General features: G+C 38.1%; 1 protein-coding gene across 1 annotated transcript in view; it reads right to left on the reverse strand.

The window, feature by feature from the left end:
- Positions 1-627: 627 nt before the first annotated feature.
- Positions 628-20,420, reverse strand: part of LOC125119263 (adhesion G protein-coupled receptor E2-like) — a 38,010-nt gene continuing 18,217 nt past the window's right edge. Inside the window, 9 exon segments of the mRNA XM_047766105.1 lie at positions 628-1,327; positions 4,724-4,834; positions 10,387-10,555; positions 11,503-11,594; positions 12,000-12,066; positions 13,200-13,269; positions 13,272-13,434; positions 13,706-13,903; positions 15,637-15,639. Coding sequence (XP_047622061.1) covers positions 1,319-1,327; positions 4,724-4,834; positions 10,387-10,555; positions 11,503-11,594; positions 12,000-12,066; positions 13,200-13,269; positions 13,272-13,434; positions 13,706-13,903; positions 15,637-15,639 — 882 coding nt within the window. The 3' untranslated portion in view covers positions 628-1,318.

Here is a 20,420-nt window from a genome sequence, read left to right on the forward strand (position 1 = left end):
ACAATATGTATTCTTCCTTAGAGATTCAAAGCAAATCCTTATAACTTTTAAATCACATTAGTAGTAATATATTATTGTTGCAACATCTCAGATATAACAAAGAAGATACTAAACCTTTAATTACTGCCAGAAAACATAAGCTCTTGACTTTGCAAATCTAAAATATACATTACTTTTTCGAAGAATAATCTAGATAACATTGTGCATGTTATGTTTCAGGTTGCTGTTTTCTTTCGCTTAACAATGTACATGGGAGATATTTTCATGTCTTTATATAAGCTATGCTACATATGCATTTTATTCTTTTTAATTTATACAGATAATACCCCCATTTATTTTTTCATTCATTATGAGTTGATGGCTACATATTTAAAACAAATTAAGAAAAATTTCAATTAAAAATCAGAATCTAAGTAATTGAAAGCACAACCAGTTGAAAAATTGTGATGGTTTACATCTGACAAAGCATCCTTTTCCATGAAATCTAGGGAACTTCAATTATTAGCAACATACTGCAATGCAATAACTTCCCCATTTTGATGAAAGAATATGTTATATATGTAAATAAAACTTCAAAAAAGTGAAAAAGCAATATACAGATCAACCCAGATCAACCTACACAGTGTGAGGATGTAGAGACTCTATTGACAGGGTTCTGATTTTATGCTAACTGAAGAAAGTGTTTTATTTTTATATGTAAGCTCTCTGAAATCAGAAGCTAGATCTGTTTTAATTTGTGTGCAGCACATGGTAAGTAATAAAATACATTTTTTTCTAATGAATAAATTAGTAATTTTAGAAATGGAGAGTAAGTTGAAGCATGATGCATGGAGACCAACTGTCCTAGGTTGCCTGTAATGCAGGTGTTGCCTAGGACATAAACCAAGAAAAACTTGGTAAACCAAACTCATTCATTATCCCATAAGTAGGTATCTGAACCTTATTGACTCTCATATGGTATTTTAAGATAATCATTTGGGCTCATTTTCCTTGTCATATATCTTCAACTTGAAGAATTTCTTTGTAGGAAAGTGGTTGAAGCAGATGATTTAATCCAAGACAACTGGGGAATTGGGTAATAGGTACTTGACTGCCGGAAGTGAGGTGAGCATACCATATGGAGCAGAAAACCAGAAAACTCCAGTAACTGAATGTGAAACCTTCCCTTTGTCCTTTCTTCCTCAATGGAGCCTCGGAATTACTTGTAACGAACATGAAAAATTATTATTATTATTATTTTTTACTTTTTGCCCGAAGATAACAGTTCAGAATTTTCCTCATCATCTGCCATAATAGATCATCTTGTTCAGCTGTTGGTTTAATTCTCCTGAGAAGGAATGTGTAAAAAAGATACTATGTTAAAAAGTGCAAGACTTTTACACTGAAAGTCATAAAAAATTGTCCAAAGAAGTCGAAGAAGACCCAAAGAAATGGAAAAAGTCCCATGTTTATGGATTGGAAGACAATTTAGTTAAAAAGGCAATATTCCCCTAAAGTGACCTACATATTCCTCACAATCCTTATCAATATCTCAGTACATTTCTTCTCAGAAATTGACAAGCACATCTGAGAATTTATACAGGACTTCAAGGGCTTCAAAAGAGCTAAAATAATTTTGAAAAAGAACAAATTAATGCAGTCAATCTCCCAATGTCAAATTTACCACAAAAACTACAGGAATCAAGAGAGTTGAAAGGAAGAATCATGTTTTCAGATGAACTTATTTTGACAAGAGTGTCAATACAATTCATTGGGGGAAAGAACAATTTATTTCACTAAGTGACAATGGGAGAACTGCATGTCCACATGCGAAAGAATGTGGACCTCACACAAAATTAGAAAACTCAAACCATTAAAAAATTAACCACACATGGATCATAAATCTGTATGCAATTACTAAAACTATAGAACTCTTAGAAAAAACATACGAGCAAATCTTTGTGATCTTGTAAAAGGCAATTTCTTTTAAGATATGACACTTAAAGTACAAGTGCACAAATAATATATAAATTGGACTTCAAAATTGAAAACTTTTGTCCATCAATAGACATGGTCAAGAGGGTGAAAAGTCAGCTCATGGAATGGGAGAAATTAATTACAATCACATATCTGGTAAGAATATGTATCCAGAATTAGAATTCTTACAAGTTGTCAATAAAAGAAAAATGACTCAGTTAAAAATATGGAAAATATTTGAATAGATATGTCCCTGAAGAAGGGATGCAAAAGGCTAATAAGCACATGAAAATGTGCTCGTCAGTGGAGAATAGGGAAATGCAAATCAAAACCATGATGAAAAAACATTTCGCACACATTAAGTCACAGAAAAAACAGTAAGAAGCTTTGGTAAGGATTTTGGGGAAATTTGAACATATTTTGTTCTTGCTCCTAGCGGCAATGAGGAACCATTTGGGGGACTTTTATGCAGGGTGGTAGATAATCATAAAACTTTTTGAGATGGTAATGCTGACTTTTATGTGGAAAACCACTTTGACTGGGGAGAAAGAGTGGAGAGGGGATATCAGTTTGAAGGAATTGCAATCAAGCCAAGGGAAGACAGCAGCTGGAACTAGGAAGAAAGTTATGGAGATGGGGTCAACAGATAAATTTGTGAGCTACTGAGGAAGATACATTAGCACAATGTAGCAATGGGTTTATTTGGGCGAGACAGGGTAGGGGAAATGATAATGTCAAAGATGTTCCAAGTCATGACTGGGTCAATTAGATGAATGGAGATGTCACTCAAAAAGATGAGAGAACTTGAAAAGGATTATGTTAGTAAAAAAGATGGTAATTATTGTTATGACCAGGTTGACCTGATTCTAAGACAAGTAGTTGTATGAAATAGACAACTAGGAAGAGTGATCTGGTGATGACTGGTAATTCAGGGCTAGAGAAATATATCTGGGCATCACCCCCTTCTGCATGGTGCAATGAGACCCTGTGAATGAGATTGCTTAGGGTATGGGTTGGGGTAGAATTTTTTTCTGGAACCAATGGGTAGAGTAGGTGAAATCAAAGAAGATGAAGCAATCAGAGCTAGAGAGATTGGAAGAATTTCAGGGAGTGTTGAGATAGGTACAAAAAAGTTGTTTCATGATGGAGCAGATCCAATGCTACTGAGAGATGCAAAAATGGTTATTTCATCTGGTGATGTAAGGGCCATTGAAGGTTTAGAGAGTGCTGTTTGGTGAAATGATGAAGGCAAAGGCCAGTTTTGAGTGTGTAGAGGAAGAAGAGGTATAATGTTTAAGAAGAGAGAGACTTATCGTGTTGCAATGAAGGTGGAACTGTTGATAAGGTGAAGAGTGCATAAGGTGGAGAGAGAGAGAATGTATGAACAAGGAAGTAAAGATCTTGGGAAATCAAGAGGGTCAGGAACCAAATGTAGGTGGAGGGATTAAAGTGTAAGAAGCATATTTTGTCTATCTGTGGTAAGAAGATGGAGGGAGGAGAGAATGAACCAGATGCCAAATGCCTGGTGTTTTTGAGAGCACAATGCCGACCTTGTTTTTCATCCTGCTGACTTGATTTTCTTGTGAAGAAGCTGGTAGGAAAATCTGCTTGGAAGAGGAAGGAGGTTGAAGGAAGAGACAAAGATTGGATATTTTTGGAAGGGACAGGTGTAGAGAGTGGACAAGCAAGTGGATGAAAATGCATAAGGTTTGCCAGGCAGGGTGGTGGGCTCATGAACAATGGGAGAAAGGATTGGCTTAAGTCCTTGCACAATTAATGTTGACTCTGTAGATCAAGTGGGAACATAATAAAACTTACCTCCAAGTTTTTTTGTTTGTTTTTCTGGCAGCACACAAGGCACATGGAGGTTCCCAGGCTAGGGGTCGAATTGGAGATGTAGCTGAAAGCCTATGCCACAGCCACAGCAATGTGGGATCCTAGCCACATCTTTGACCTACACTGCAGCTCATGGCAATGCCGGATCCTTAACCCACTGATCGAGGCCAGGGATTGAACCTGTGTCCTCATGGATGCTAGTCAGATTCATTTCTGCTGAGCCATTATGGGAACTCCTTACCCCCAAGTTCTGAAGTGAAGGACATAGGCATAAAAATATGAGAAAAGTTCTTGTAAAGCAGAAAATGCAAATGCTTGATACAGTCCACTTTGTGAGAATCTCTCATGTGATTCTCCTTGGTTTTCCATTGTTTGGGTCTGTTCCAAATACCAGGAATATTTGCACACTTTTGAGGAAATTCTCCAATCCAACTTAATCTTATTTCATTTTATTTTGTGGCCAGTAACGACAGTGTGTTTCTTGTTCTTTATATAGAGGGGTAGTGTGGGTGACACGGGCTAAAGGATTGTTGTATGACCCTGAATAGCTTGTAGATCCTTGTTTCAGGTTATGAGTTCATGCTTCTTGAGCTTACCAATGCAACGCTCTGTGCTTCTGCAAGTATTTTGTCTCCTCACCAAGTGAAATGAAAAAAAACCACGCAACATGTTACACAGAATGGGTGCTCAACCCGAGTGGTGAATAAGATAATTATGTATAGGAGTTCAAGTGAGCCTAAAAACACAATGAGCAGAAGCAGAGGAAGACTTTCTTTTATGACAGAGAAATGCTTCAAGTGCATCTAAGTGTAAACCAATGTGAGCCATCGTAGGGTATGACATGCTTTATACCCAATTGTCCAATGTGTTAGGAATCTACTGCTCAATGGATCAGTTAACAAAGTGCTCTGGGAGGAGTGCATGAGCTTACCACACTGTGTCTGGAGGGATCAGATATAGTCTTGCTGGAAAGCGTGTACTCCTCAGACTCAGTTTTGGTTTCCTTGACTCTTTTGGACCATTTCCTGTATTGATCCTGGACCTGTAGAAGTAAATCATGCTCTGGGTCAGCTCACTCAGAGGAGTGAGGATGAGAAGAGTCCTAAGTGGGAGTTCCCATCTTGGTGCAGTGGTTAACAAATCCGACTAGGAACCATGAGGTTGTGGGTTCGATCCCTGGCCTTGCTCAGTGGGTTAAGGATACCGTGGTGCCGTGAGCTGCAGTGTGGGTTGCAGACGAGGCTTGGATCCCTCTTTGCTGTGGCTCTGTTGTAGGCCAGTGGCTACAGCTCGGATTAGACCCCTAGCCTGAGAACCTCCACATGCCAAGGGAAGCAGCCCTAGAAAAGGCAAAAAGACAAAAAAAAAAAAATCCGGTCAACAGACAGAAAACCGAATCAAAAAAACTGGAAAGCAATATAAGAGACCTATGGGATAATATAAAGCTGGCCAATCTACGCATAATAGGAATTCCAGAAGGAGAAGAAAAAATAAGGGGATGGAAAATATATTTGAAGAAATTATCGATGGAAACTTCCCAAATCTAAAGGATGCTGGGTTCAAGATACAAGAAGCACAGAGGGCCCCAAACAAACTGAACCCAAATAGACCCACAGCAAGACACATCATAATAAAAATGGCAAAAGTTAGTGACAAAGAGAGGATCCTAAAGGCAGCAAGAGAAAAACAGAATGTTACCTACAAGGGAACCCCCATAAGAATAAGAATATCAGCTGACTTCTCTACAGAAACACTTCAGGCCAGGAGGGAATGGCAAGAGATATTTAAAGTGCTCAAAGGAAAAAATATGCAACCTAGAATACTCTATCCAGCAAGAATATCATTTAAAATAGAAGGGGAAATAAAAATTTTTTCTAATAAACAAAAACTTAAAGAATACTGCAACACAAAACCCAGGTTAAAGGAAATATTGAAAGGGCTTCTCTAAACCAAAAAGAAAGGAAGGAAAGGGAAGAAAAAAGAAAAGAAAAAAAAAAAGAGGACGAACTAGGACTGAGGAAAGCGCAATCAGAGAGCAGGCACTCAAATAAGCCAGCATACAGATTTAATCATGAACATGCTTCAAACAAAATAAAATTAAAAAGAAAAAAATAAAAAAGAGTCATCAAAACCATAAAATGTGGGCAAGGGATGTTAGGAAGTAAATAACCCTTTTTGTTTGTTTGTACTTTTCTCTTCTTAATTTTAATATAGAAATGAAATGTTTGAAATTACAGGACCATCAGGCTAAAACACACAATTATGGGAAGGGGTTAGCATACTTAAAAAACAGGGAAACCACAAGCCAAAACCAAATATTGCATTTGAAAAAAATGAAAAAAAATACATTCAAGCAGATAATAACAGGAGACCATCCAACCAAAAAAAAAGAAAGGAAGGAAGAATGGAGAACCATAGAATCAACTGGAACACAAGGTTCAAATGGCAATAAATAATCATCTATCAATTATCACCTTAAATGTCAATGGACTGAATGCCCCAATCAAAAGACACAGAGTGGCTGAGTGGATAAAAAGGCAAAAACCTTCAATATGCTGCCTATAAGAAACTCACCTTAGAACAAAGGATACATATAGATTGAAAGTGAAAGGGTGGGGAAAGATATTTCACGCCAATAGATAAGACAGAAAAGCAGGAGTCACAACGCTTATATCAGACACAATAGACTTTAAAACAAAAGACATAAAGAAAGACAAAGAAGGACACTACTTAATGATTAAGGGATCCATCCAAGGAGAGGATGTTACTATCGTCAACATATATGCCCCAAATACAGGAGCACCCAGATACATACAACAAATATTAACAGACATAAAGGGAGATATTGATGAGAATACAATCATAGTAGGAGACCTTAATACCCCCCTCACATCAATGGACAGATCCTCTAGACAGAAAACCAATAAAGCAACAGAGATCCTAAAGGAAACATTAGAAAAGTTAGTCTTAATTGATATCTTCAGGACACTACATCCAAAAAAAGCAGAATACACATTCTTCTCAAATGCATCATGGAACATTCTCAAGAATCGACCACATATTGGGACACAAAGCTAACCTCAATAAATTTAGGAGCGTAGAAATTACCTCAAGTATCTTCTCTGACTACAATGCCATGAAATTAGAAATCAACCATGGGAAAAGGAAAGAGGAAAAACCTACTACATGGAGACTAAACAACATGCTACTCAAAAACCAATGGGTCAATGAAGAAATCAAGAAGGAAATTAAAAACTACCTTGAAACAAATGATAATGAAGACACAACCACACAAAATCTATGGGGTGCTGCGAAAGCAGTGCTCAGAGGGAAATTTATAGCAATACATGCCTTTCTCACAAAAGAAGAAAAATCCCAAATTGACAACTTAACCCTCCACCTAAATGAACTAGAAAAAGAAGAACAAAAAAGGACTAAAGTCAGCAGAAGGAAGGAAATTATAAAGATCAAAGAAGAAATCCATAAAATAGAGACTCAAAAAACAATAGAGAAAATTAATAAAACCAAGAGCTGGTTCGTTGAAATGGTGAACAAAATTGACAAACCCCTGGCCAGACTCACTAAAAAGAGGAGAGAAAGACCCCAAGCAACCAAAATTAGAAATGAAAAAGGAGAAATCACAACGGATACAGCAGAAACACAAAAAACCATAAGAGAATACTATGAACAACTATATGGCAACAAGTTTGACAATCTGGAAGAAATGGACAATTTTCTAGAATCTTACAGCCTGCCAAAACTGAATCAAGAAGAATCAGACCAACTGAACAGACCGATCACTAGAAATGAAATTGAAGAGGTCATAAAATCACTCCCTACAAATAAAAGTCCAGGACCAGATGGCTTCACAGGTGAATTCTATCAAACATTCAAAGAGGAATTGGTGCCCATCCTCCTTAAACTCTTTCAAAAGGTTGAAGAAGCAGGAATACTCCCAAAGACATTCTATGATGCCACCATCACCCTCATTCCAAAACCAGACAGAGATACCACCAAAAAAGAAAACTATCACCCAATAACGTTGATGAATATAGATGCAAAAATTCTAAACAAAATCTTAGCCAACCGAATCCAACAACATACCAAAAAAATTACACACCATGACCAGGTTGGGTTCATCCCAGGTTCACAAGGATGGTTCAACCTATGCAAATCAATCACCACCATACACCACATGAACAAAAAAAAAAGTCAAAAATCATATGATCATCTCAATAGACGCAGAAAGAGCATTTGACAAAGTTCAACATCCATTCATGATCAAGACCCTCGCCAAAGTGGGTATAGAGGGAACATTCCTGAATATAATCAAAGCCATTTATGACAAACCCACAGCAAATATAATACTCAATGGGGAAAAACTGAAAGCCTTCTCACTCAAATCCGGAACAAGACAGGGATGCCCACTCTCACCACTGCTCTTCAACATAGTTTTGGAAGTCCTAGCCACAGCAATTAGACAAACAAAAGAAATAAAAGGCATCCATATAGGAAGAGAAGAGATTAAACTGTCACTGTATGCAGATGACATGATACTATACATAGAAAACCCTAAGGACTCAACCCCAAAACTCCTTGAACTGATTCATAAATTCAGCAAAGTAGCAGGATATAAGATTAACATTCAGAAGTCAGTTGCATTTCTGTATACCAGCAATGAAATATTAGAAAAGGAATACAAAAATATGATACCTTTTAAAATTGCACCTCACAAAATCAAATACCTCGGAATACACCTGACCAAGGAGGTAAAGGACCTCTATGCCGAGAACTATAAAACTTTAATCAAAGCAATCAAAGAAGATGTAAAGAAATGGAAAGATATTCCATGTTCCTGGATTGGGAAAATCAACATTGTAAAAATGGCCATACTACCCAAAGAAATCTACAGATTCAATGCAGTCCCTATCAAATTACCCAGGACATTTTTCACAGAACTAGAACAAACAATCCAAACATTTATATGGAACCACAAAAGACCCAGAACTGCCAAAGCAATCCTGAGAAACAAAAACCAAGCAGGAGGCATAACTCTCCCAGACCTCAAGAAATACTACAAAGCCACAGTCATCAAAACAGTGTGGTACTGGTATCAAAACAGACAGACAGACCAATGGAACAGAATAGAGAATCCGGAAATAAACCCTGACACCTATGGTCAATGAATCTTTGACATGGGAGGCAAGAACCTAAAATGGGAAAAAGAAAGTCTATTCAGCAAGCATTGCTGGGAAACCTGGACAGCTGCATGCAAAGCAATGAAACTAGAACACACCCTCACACCATGCACAAAAATAAACTCCAAATGGCTGAAAGACTTCAATATACGACAGGACAACACCAAACTCCTAGAAGAAAACATAGGCAAAACACTCTCTGACATCAACATCATGAATATTTTCTCAGGTCAGTCTCCCAAAGCAATAGAAATTAGAGCAAAAATAAACCCATGGGACCTAATCAAACTGAAAAGCTTTTGCACAGCAAAGGAAACCCAAAAGACAACAAAAAGACAACTTTCAGAATGGGAGAAAACAGATTCAAATAATGCAACCGACAAGGGCTTAATCTCTAGAATATATAAACAACTTATACAACCCAACAGCAAAAAAGCCAATCAATCAATGGAAAAATGGGCAAAAGACCTGAATAGACATTTCTCCAAAGAAGATATACAGATGAACAGCAAACACATGAAAAAAATGCTCAACATCGCTGATCATAAGAGAAATGCAAATCAGAACTACCATGAGGTACCACCTCACACCAGTCAGAATGGCCATCATTCATAAGTCCACACATAAGGAGTGCTGGAGGGGGTGTGGAGAAAAGGGAACCCTCCTACACTGTTGGTGGGAATGTAAACTGGTACAGCCACTATGGAGACCAGTTTGGAGATACCTTAGAAATCTATACATAGAACTTCCATATGACCCCACAATCCCACTCTTGGGCATCTATCCGGACAAAACGCTCCTTAAAAGAGACACGTGCACCCGCATGTTCATTGCAGCCCTATTCACAATAGCCAGGACATGGAAACAACCCAAATGTCCATCAACAGATGATTGGATTCGGAAGAAGTGGTATATGTACACAATGGAATACTACTCAGCCATAAAAAGGAATGACATAATGCCATTTGCAGCAACATGGATGGAACTAGAGAATCTCATCCTGAGTGAAATGAGCCAGAAAGAAAAGACAAATACCATATGATATCACTCATAACTGGAATCTAATATCCAGCACAAATGAACATCTCCACAGAAAAGAAAATCATGGACTTGGAGAAGAGACTTGTGGCTGCCTGATGGGAGGGGTAGGGGGAGGGAGTGGGAGGGATCGGGAGCTTGGGCTTATCAGACACAACTTAGAATAGATTTACAAGGAGATCCTGCTGAATAGCATTGAGAACTTTGTCTAGATACACATGTTGCAACAGAAGAAACGCTGGGGGGAAAATGTAATTGTAATGTATACATGTAAGGATAACCTGACCCCCTTGCTGTACAGTGGGAAAATTAAAAAAAAAAAAAAGAAGAGTCCTGAGTGGGAGTCAGACAGCAGTACCTGTTGGCTGAAGAGGCAATACACCAGGAAAATGAAGACGCCCTGCAGGCTGTTGATGATGGTGAAGAGTTAGGCCATGACATGGGCAGCTGGCCCCACCTGCAGGATTTCCAGATACCATGTGCTTCCCAGGATGAAGAGCTGAGCTGTGGCTTTAAATGTCAGCATCCTGAGTAGGAGGAGAAAGGATACTCATGATAACACCCAGAGCAACACAATCAGGGCCATTTCTTCTTTCCTCCATGGGTGCCTCTGACTGAGTTGTGGCCACGTTCATCTTTACTGTCAATGATTCTCTAAAATAAATCTGTTTGGGTCCAGGGTGGCTTTTTAAGTTGGACTGAAGTTGTAGTGAGACTTCATAACGTGGGTTTCGGTAATATTATGATGTTGCTTGCATATTTACAATTTAAATCAATTGACTTTACTGAGGATGTTTTGTTCACCTTACTGTGTGCTGAGCTTTGTGCATTGTAAATAATAAAGGCAAGATTTCTGTTTTATCAAACCTTAGAGTTTGGTGGAAATACAAATACAAATGATCTGTAATTATATTTGTGACTTCTCCCTTGGTCCCTCAAATGATATTCCTATCTCTTCTCTGTGAAATTACCTAGACCATGCTTCTCCCAGTCTGTTCATTCTTTGAAGGTTTGAGGAATGCAAAGGACCGCATAGTCTCTTAGGAGATGTGCTATGTGGATAATGAACTTGATTTCACCAGGTGGAGCAGTGGGTAAGAACAGAGGGAAGAGCATGTGTCATGTTTTGGACACGAAAGGACATACTGGGTTCTGGTCAGGTATGTAATTTCCTAAATGGTTAATAAAGATGTAAATGTTCTCAGGACCTTTATCATAAGCCATGGAAGTATCAGAATGAAGTCAATTCTCTGTGCCAGAGCAAGTTTCATTCTCGAATTATAGACAAATGGAATGTTTTGGCTTTGGTTTCAGCAGCAAAACACAGTATCTGAGCTGGCTGCCCAGGAGGGTGGCTGCAAATCCCTGCTCAAGCCCCCCTCCCTAGAATTCTCATGAAAAGTTATCAGGAGCTGGGCACCACGTGTCCTGACTCCTGGATCATGCTTTTCATGGGGTGTGATGTATACTTCACCTAGTGTTCCAGAGAGTGGACACATCACTGTTGAATGAGGAGAGCTTGTTTTTCAGAATCCAGAAGGTTATCAGGAAGAAGACTAGATTAATCTTCAGAAACACCATAAGACATATTGAATTCATCCACCTTTGCTAACCTTTCCTCCTGCTTCATCCAACACCTAACCCAGCAGGTGGGGAGTTTTTGTATTTCACCATGGTCATAGAAAACCAGACCAAGCTCCTAGTAATTTAAGCACATTCTTGTCCTGTAACAAGGGTGGCCAACTTGTCACAGTTTGCATGAGAATTTCCATGTTTAAGCATTGAAAGTTGCACATCTTAGGAAACCCCTCCATCCTAGTTTTAAAATGTAAATTCTTGCATCCTGGGAACCCCTCATCCCTCAGCAAACTGGAATGATTGGTCATCCTGCCTGTAACCTTCCTTATGCCCATGTTCTTTGATTGGCTCTCAGCTTGGCAGGAGGAATGCTCTGTGTCATCCATTACTCACAGAGAAGATGGTACAGACAGGACCAAGAAAGGTCCATATAAATCCTTCTTCTGTGTGGAGCCAGCATCTGTGAAAGAGATGGGAGGAGATTCAAGAATATTTTGGCCTGTGTAGTCAAAGCATTAGTCAATAAACATATCCCACTTCCCCAAAGTTTTTTCTGCCTCTATCATTATTATTATTATTATTATTATTACTTTTTTGGTGAGAATATTTCACATAAGTTCTACCTGCTTGGCAAATTTTAGGTATACAATATTATTAGCTAGTGGTGCTAGGCTCTATAGTCCATCTCCTGAACTTATCTATCTCGCATAATTGAAAGTTTGTAAATGCCATTAATGCTGATGAAGGTCCATTTGTATACTTGTTCCCAATTCATTGAGCTACATACATTAATTATATATAGCTTTTACATATAAGTCACCTTCAAATGTGGTTTCCAAAAGGTAAATTCCTTTTAAGTATCTCTTCTAAGTTTTGGCCCTCAGACCGATGAAAATAAACTGTTTTAAAGAAAAATATAATTAATATAGAAAGTAATTTATGCTTTATGGGACAAGGGTAGAGTTTTTCCTCTGATATCATGATCCATACTTGGCTCTGAACACCCAGTTGTGATTAAGACAGAATGTTACTTGTCATCAGGGAGTTCCCAGCTAGATAGGCAAGTGGACAATTAGACAATAGATGATGAGTTTTATGATGAAGTATGAGGAGCTGTGGGAACATGTAACTGGCTCCATAACCTAGTTTGGGTTATAGGAGATTGAGATATTGAGAAGGGTTCCCTGAGAGAACTGAATGGTATTTAAGCTGGGATGTGAAGGAGGAGAAAGACAAAGTATGATTTCATACCAATAAACCAATAAATGAACAAAACAAGCCACCCCTCCTCGCTTATTTCAGAGAACAGACTACTGGCTATAAGAGGGAAAGGGATGGGTATGTGTGGAGGTGAAATGGGTAAAGGATCAACTGTATGGTGATGGTGATGGATGGAAACTGCTCTTTAGATGGTGAGCAAGTTGTAGGGTGTATAGAGGTAGAAAGAGATTGTTGGACACATGAAACTTACACAGTTTTACAAACCAATGTTACCTCAATAAAAAATAACTTAAAAAAATGAAGTGGTATGTTGGTACTATGATGGCCACAGTCATGCTGGGGAGGATAGGAACAGAGGGAATTTGCTTTTACCGGCTGGATGTTCCATAGAGATGAGGCTGGGTTGCTGCAGATATGGTCACAATCACAGCTGGGACTCCACACCCACAGGGAATGTGAGCTTCTTCATGAACCTGTTCACACTGGAGTAGTTGACCACCATTAGGTTGCGTGCAGTGAGGAAAAGGTGCAGGCCCTCCAGCAGCATCCAGGTGAAGGAGGCCAGGTAGAGATAGTGTAAGGCACCTGCGATGATGCTACACAGCACCTGGGGGAGCAGTAAGGTGTTACCAGGAAGGGGCATGGCCCCAGAACCTCCTTTATACCTTGCCACTAGGGAGAATGCTGATGTATATGAAGGGGTTGTCAGTGGAGTGTCTATCTTCTAGTTGTGTGTGTCACTGTGAAGTTGGCTACTTACCCATCTAACCTTACCTAGATCCCAGGCCATTTTTTTTAAAGGTGTCCAAGGCAGCATGACTTCATGAACTCAGCATCCCCTGGGGCAGGGCAGTGGTATTTTGGGGCAGTATAAGTACCTTGATCTCAGTTCTGTCGATGGCTATTAGGAAGAGCAGGTGGGCCAGAAAGAGGCAGATGGAGAGCTGCAGGTGGAGTGAGGTGCTGGTGTTCTGGATGGGTTTGCACAGCAGGAAGGTGAGGGCCCCCAGGAGAAGGCACAGCAGAGAGAGGGTCAGCCCCATGTAGGTGATCACATTGAGTGAAGTATTCTCTTCCTGGGACCCAGCGGAGAGCAGGTCACCGTCACACTTTCCTGCTCTTGGGTAATGTCCCTTCCACCATTTTTATTTTTATTTTTAGGCAAAGGATAATCAGGAATGGAGGATCCAGCTAAATTTGTGATATTTAGAATGTTAGACTCCAGGTTTAGAATGTTAGTTTTAGGGGTCTGAAATGGCTATTTCTTTTCCTGGAGGAATTGAAGTACAGGATAGTCTTTAGTCAAGACAAAGTCCTGGTACTCACAAGCATTTATTTTCCAGTAGACTTTTGGGCATTTCTAAAGTTTTGGTCCCCCTGAGAAGTTCACTGAGGCGTGAGGCTCCACACGTGCAGCACCATCCTTCATTCCCATCATGTGCTGATGCCTCTACCTGGAGACTTGATGTCCAGGTATCAACTCCCCAGCATGGACTCCAGTGATCTCATCTTTGCAATACTTTTTTCTTGGTGTCACTAAGCCTTAGAGATTTAGAGCTTGACAGTTTGATAAAGGGGGAAACGCTTACACTGGCAATGGTGTTGGCTAAAAATTCCTATTTTCTGCATCTTTTTGAAAATCACCATAGATCCATGAGGAGAATGAAAAGAAAGTACCCACCAATGTCATTTCAGTGAAAGTTGAGCAGAGGGAGGGAGGGAGGGAGAGAGAGAGAGAGAGAGAGGGGGAGATAGAAAACAGGCAAATTACAAAGAAAATGGAAGTAAAAATGTTTAAAGTAGATACATCTAAATAAAGAGCAATTGGGTATTGTTGGTATATTTTAATTTTGGAAACATCTATCAGTTTGACTTTGTTTAGGAGTAAAGTGTTAAAAAATAAATCATGATTTTGAGAAAAAAAGAGTGTATACATGTATGTGTAACTGGGTCACAATGCAGTGCAGTAGAAAATTGACAGAACACTGTAAACCAGCTATAATGGAAAAAATAAAAATCATTATATACATAAAAAATAAAAAAATCATAATCTGTGCAGTTGATTTTGAGGCATCATAAATTTTGAGAATCTTTGGTTTCACAAATAAAATATAAAAGAATTTCCCAAATCCATGAGAAATATAAGAATAAGCAAATAGAAAAATATACCTAAGTTGTGAAAAAGTTTTTCCAGAGCTGGAAATACTAATGTCTCCTAGATAAAAATGTTCCATTATACTAATCATAAAAAAGTCACATTTTTCCCTAGATATGATATTTAACTCTTAAATGTGTAAACATGGAAAAAATTGATAGTCACCTTGGGGGAAGGGTGTAAGAAGCACACACCTTTATGTAAAACTGAATGCAGTGTTCACAGGTATGACTTAGATGCGCTGAAATTTGGAAAACTCTATTAACATGCAATGATGAATTTGACCCAGCATCCATCCTAACTGCATATTCAAACACAAGAACAGTGAAGTAAGTCTAAACATTGCATCATTATTGGTAATAGCAAATGATCTAACAAAAACATCCACTGTGAGAGGCCTTGATGTATAACGTACAGCAAATTCCCCCTACAGAATGCAATGTGGCCAAAGAGTGATGGAGAATCTCTTTGTAGAATCAAAGGACTAACTTACCAGGTGTGTGAAAAAAGGACAAAGGAAGAAATACAGAATTATTTTTATATGTATAAAATATCCATAAAAATGTTCAGGAGAAACTAAAAACTTTGCTTGTTGGAACCAGAGGAACTAGGTGTCTGGTGTTGGGCTTGGGATGGAGAATCTTCAGTGTTCACTCTCTTGTTCTATTGGGATTCAAAACTTAACTATCTTAACTCTATAATAAATAGGAAGCAGTATATAAGTAAAAGTATGAATATCGTGGTATTTAGTGGCATGGCTGTAGGTCACATACCCTTGGAGTATTGGTCAAAATTCTGGGGGCTCGTACGATGTCTGACCATTGCTGGGATACTTTTCATGCCTCATTTCATGTGGGTGCCACATTTATTTCAGTAAATACTCTATTCCTTGAAATCTCCAGAGAGTTTTTGGTTTGGGTGAACCAGAAAATTTACCAGCTCCCATGGCTAGGTGAGGAGGCAAAGACAGCTACTGACTCTCCTGTACTCACTAGCTCCCCTGGTCCCCTGTCACCTCTGTCATCATCAGAGTTCCCTTTTGCAACCCATGAACAGTCCAGTCCAGAAGACACTGGTGGTCAGCAGAAAAATATATCCCCTGGGGTACACATGAACAGTTCTAGCTTTGAAGTCAAACACCCATCTAGGTGCTGCTGTGAATTGATCTTGCAGATGGAATTCAAGTTCTACAACTGACTTTAAGAAAAGTCTATCATTCTCTGCAGTCTAATAGACACTGAGTTCAAAAAGGAGGTAATGATTATACTGAAGGAATTAAGAGCAGATATGAACTGTAATGCTGTTTACTTTAGAAAGGAGTTGGATACTATAAGGAGGAGGTAGGAAAAATTAGAAAATTCATTTGCAAAGACACAAGCTGAGTTAAAGGAATTGAAGAGAAGAATGAATAATGCAGAGGAATGAATAAGTGACTTGGAAGGTATAATAATGGAAAGCACCCAATCAGGACAGCAGACACAACACCAAAGGAAAAAACATGAAAGCAGTATAAGAGATCTATGGAATAATACAAAATAGGCCAATCTACACATAATAGGTATTCAAGAAGGAGAAGAAAAAGGAAAAGGGATTGGAAATATATTTGAAGTAATTATGGATGAAAACTTTCCAAATATAAAGGAAATAGACATCAAGATACAGGAAGCACAGAGGGCCCCAAACAAGTTGAACCCAAACAGATCTATACCAAGATATATTATAATAAAAATGGCAAGATTAAATATACAGAGAGGATTATATAGGCAGTAAGAGAAAAACAAAGCACTTATTGTAAGGGAACCCTCATAAGGCTATCATCTGATTTTTCTACAGAAATGCTACAGGCCAGAAGAGAGTGGCAAGATATATTCAAAGTTCTAGGAGTTCCTGTCGTGGTGCAGTGGTTAATGAATCCAACTAGGAACCATGATGTTGTGGGTTTGATCCCTGGCCTTGCTCAGGGGGTTAAGGATCTGGCATTGCTGTGAGCAGTGGTGTAGGTTGCAGACGTGGCTCGGATCCCTCGTTGCTGTGGCTCTGGCGTAGGCCAGCGGCTACAGCTCCAATTGGACCCCTAGCCTGGGAATCTCCATGTGCCATGGGAGTGGCCCTAGAAAAGGCAACAACAACAACAACAAAAAAGACAACATTCTAAAAGGGGAAAATGTGCAGCCTAGGGTACTCTATGCATAAAGAATATAATTTAAAATAGGAGAAATAAAGAATTTCTCCAACAAACAAAATATAAAAGAATACAGCAATACTAAAACCACTATAAAAGAAACTGAAACATGTCCTCTAAATAGAAAAAAAGAAGATATAGGATAGAGGAAATCGGAAATGGAAAGTAATCACTTAAATAAGTCAGTATACAGAGCTAAAAGGAAAAAAGCCCACATATTTGTAAAAGTGACGATAAACACAAGGAACAACAAAAGGATGAACATGATGATGTTAAAAAAGGACTTCAAAATCATAAAATGTGGGATGGAAAGTAAGAAAATCTAGACGCTTTTTATTTGGGATGTGTTTGCACCTCTATGACTATCAGGCTAAAGCAAGCAGATATAAGAAGGGGTTAGCATACTTGAAAAACAGGGCAAGCACAAATCAAAACCAAATAATAATTCACAAAAACTAAAAATAAGAGGACACATTCATAAAATAAAAGGAAATTATCAAACCAGAAAAGAAAGGAACAAAGAAGAAACATAGACTGAACTGGAAAACAAGGTTTAAAGTGGCAATAAATAACATATTTATCAATAATTACCTTAAATATCAATGGGCTGTATGCTCCAATCAAAAGACAGAGAGTGGCAGACCAGATAAAAAAACAAGAACCTACAATTTGTTGCCTACCAAGAGACTCATCTTAGGGTAAAGGACACAAATAAATTGAAAGTGAAGTGATGGAAAAGTGTATTTCATGCAAATGGAAATGAGAGGAAAACAGGAATTACAATACTCATATAAAAAATAGACTTTAAAATGTAGGCCATAAAGAAAGACAAAGAAGGACACTATTTGTTGATAAAAGGAATATTTCAAGAAAAGGATATTATATTCATCAATATATATGCCCCTAACATAGGAGCACCCAAATACCTACAACAAATACTAACAGACATAAAAGGAGAAATTGACGGGATCACAGTAATAGTAGAAGACATTAACACCTCACTCAGGTCAATGGTCAGATCCTCTAGATAGAATATCATTAAGACAACAGAGATCCTAAAAGACAATAGAACAGTTAGACTTAATTGATATTTTTAGGACATTGCATCCAAAAAAACCCAGAGTATGCATTCTTTTCAAGTGCACATGGAACATTATCTATGATTGACCACATACTGGGGCGCAAAAATAACCTCAACAAATTTAAGAGTATAGAAATTATTTCAAGTATCTTCGATGACCACACTGGCATGAAACTAGAAATCAACCACAGGAAAATAAATCAGAAAAAACTAACTACATGAAGACTAAACAGCATGCTATTAAAAACCCAATGAGTCAATGAGGAAATCAAAAAGGAAATTACATAAAACAATGAACAATCATTAAAATCTATGGGATGCCACAAAAGCAGTTCTTAGAGGGAAGTTCATAGAGATACAGGTCTTCCTCAAAAAAGAAGAAAAACCTCAAATCAATAACTTAACATACCACCTAAAAGAATTAGAAAAAGAAGAATGAGCAAAACCTAAAATTAGCAGTAGGAAGGAAATCATAGATCAGAAAGCAAATCAATAAAATTGAGATTAAAAACAATAGGAAAAAAATCAATAAACCAAGAGCTGGTTCTTTGAAAGGTTATACTAAATTGACAACCCCCTGCCAGACTCAAAAGAAGAGAGAAAGAACCCAAATAAACAAAATAAGAAATGAAAAAAGAGAAATCTCAAGTCTGGGAGATATGCCCCCTACTTTGCTTTTTTATCCTTAGGCTTGATTTGTCAATTCTGGATTTTTTGTGGTTCCATATGAATTTTTAGATTGTTTGTTGTAGTTCTGTGAAAAATATCGTAGGTAATTTGATTGGGATCACATTAAATCTGTAGATTGCTTTGGGTAGAATGGCCATTTTTACAATATTGCAATGACATATTAGAAAGGGAATATAAAAAACAATACCTTTTAAAATCACACCCCCCAAAATTAAATACCTAGGAATAAACCTAAGGAGGTGACAGACTTATATGCTGAGAACTGTAGAACATTAATCAAGGAAATTAAAGAGGATTCAAAGAAATGGAAGGATATACCATGCTCCTGGATTGAAAGAATTAATATTTTAATTTAGGTATTTAATTTTGGGGGGTGTGTTTTTTATATTCCCTTTCTAATATGTCATTGCAATATTGTAAAAATGGCCATTCTACCCAAAGCAATCTACAGTTTTAATGTGATCCCTATCAAATTACCTATGATATTTTTCACAGAACTAGAACAATTAAACATTTATACACAACAATAAAAGACCCAGAATTACCAAATCGATCCTAAGGATAAAAAAGCAAAGTAGGGGACATATCTCCCAGACTTCAGACAATATTAAAAAGCTACAGTAATCAATACAGTGTGGTACTAGTACAAAAACAGACATACAAATCAATTGAAGAGAAATGGAAGATAGTATGAGTAAAAGAACATATATATGTGTATGATCAGTCGGGTCACTTAGCTGTACAGCAGAAATTGACGGAACATTGTAATCAACTATAAAAAAACATTAAAAATGAAATGAAATGAAAAACAAAAATATACATGGACAAACAAACAAAGAAATATATGGCCTAGGTGGGCTTGACTTACTCAGAAGAGCTCTTAAGAGATCTTGGCTCTTCCTGGTGAAAAGGATTCTAAGGACAAGAGAGTTTTGACATAAGGGATCTTCTCTTGCTAGTCTCCAGATAGCACCATGTAAGAAGGAATGTGGGCAGCCCCTAGGAGCTCAGTCTGGTCCCCTTCTGACAGCAAGAAAAGAGACTTCAGTTCTTCTACCACAAGGAACTGATTTCTGCCAGCTTTCAGGGAGCTTATATGAGGACCCCAAGCTTCAGAGGAGAGGCAAGACTTGTAATACCCTGAAAAAACAGCCCATTTTTTGACCAGAAGAAACTGCAAGGTAATATATATTTTTTTCTTTTTTACTTGATACATGTGTGTGGATATGTTACACAGCAGGAGATACTGAATGCAGCCCCTCTCAGGGCTCTCACCTGTACTTCGTAGTGAGCCATGAGGATGGCAAAGCTGCTGAGGTGGGTGCAATGGCAGATAGTGCTATTGTCTTTGGTGCTCACCATCCTGCAGCCATTGGTGGCCCAATGACCACTTGCATTATGGCTATTCTCCCAGAAGACACAGAACACTTTCTGCCTTGGCCCAAGGGTCACTGACTGTAGGAAAAAGAAATGGGTTTGAGCTAG

Source organism: Phacochoerus africanus, unplaced genomic scaffold (assembly GCF_016906955.1).
Source record: "Phacochoerus africanus isolate WHEZ1 unplaced genomic scaffold, ROS_Pafr_v1 Scaffold_21, whole genome shotgun sequence".
Classification (NCBI taxonomy): Eukaryota; Metazoa; Chordata; class Mammalia; order Artiodactyla; family Suidae; genus Phacochoerus; species Phacochoerus africanus.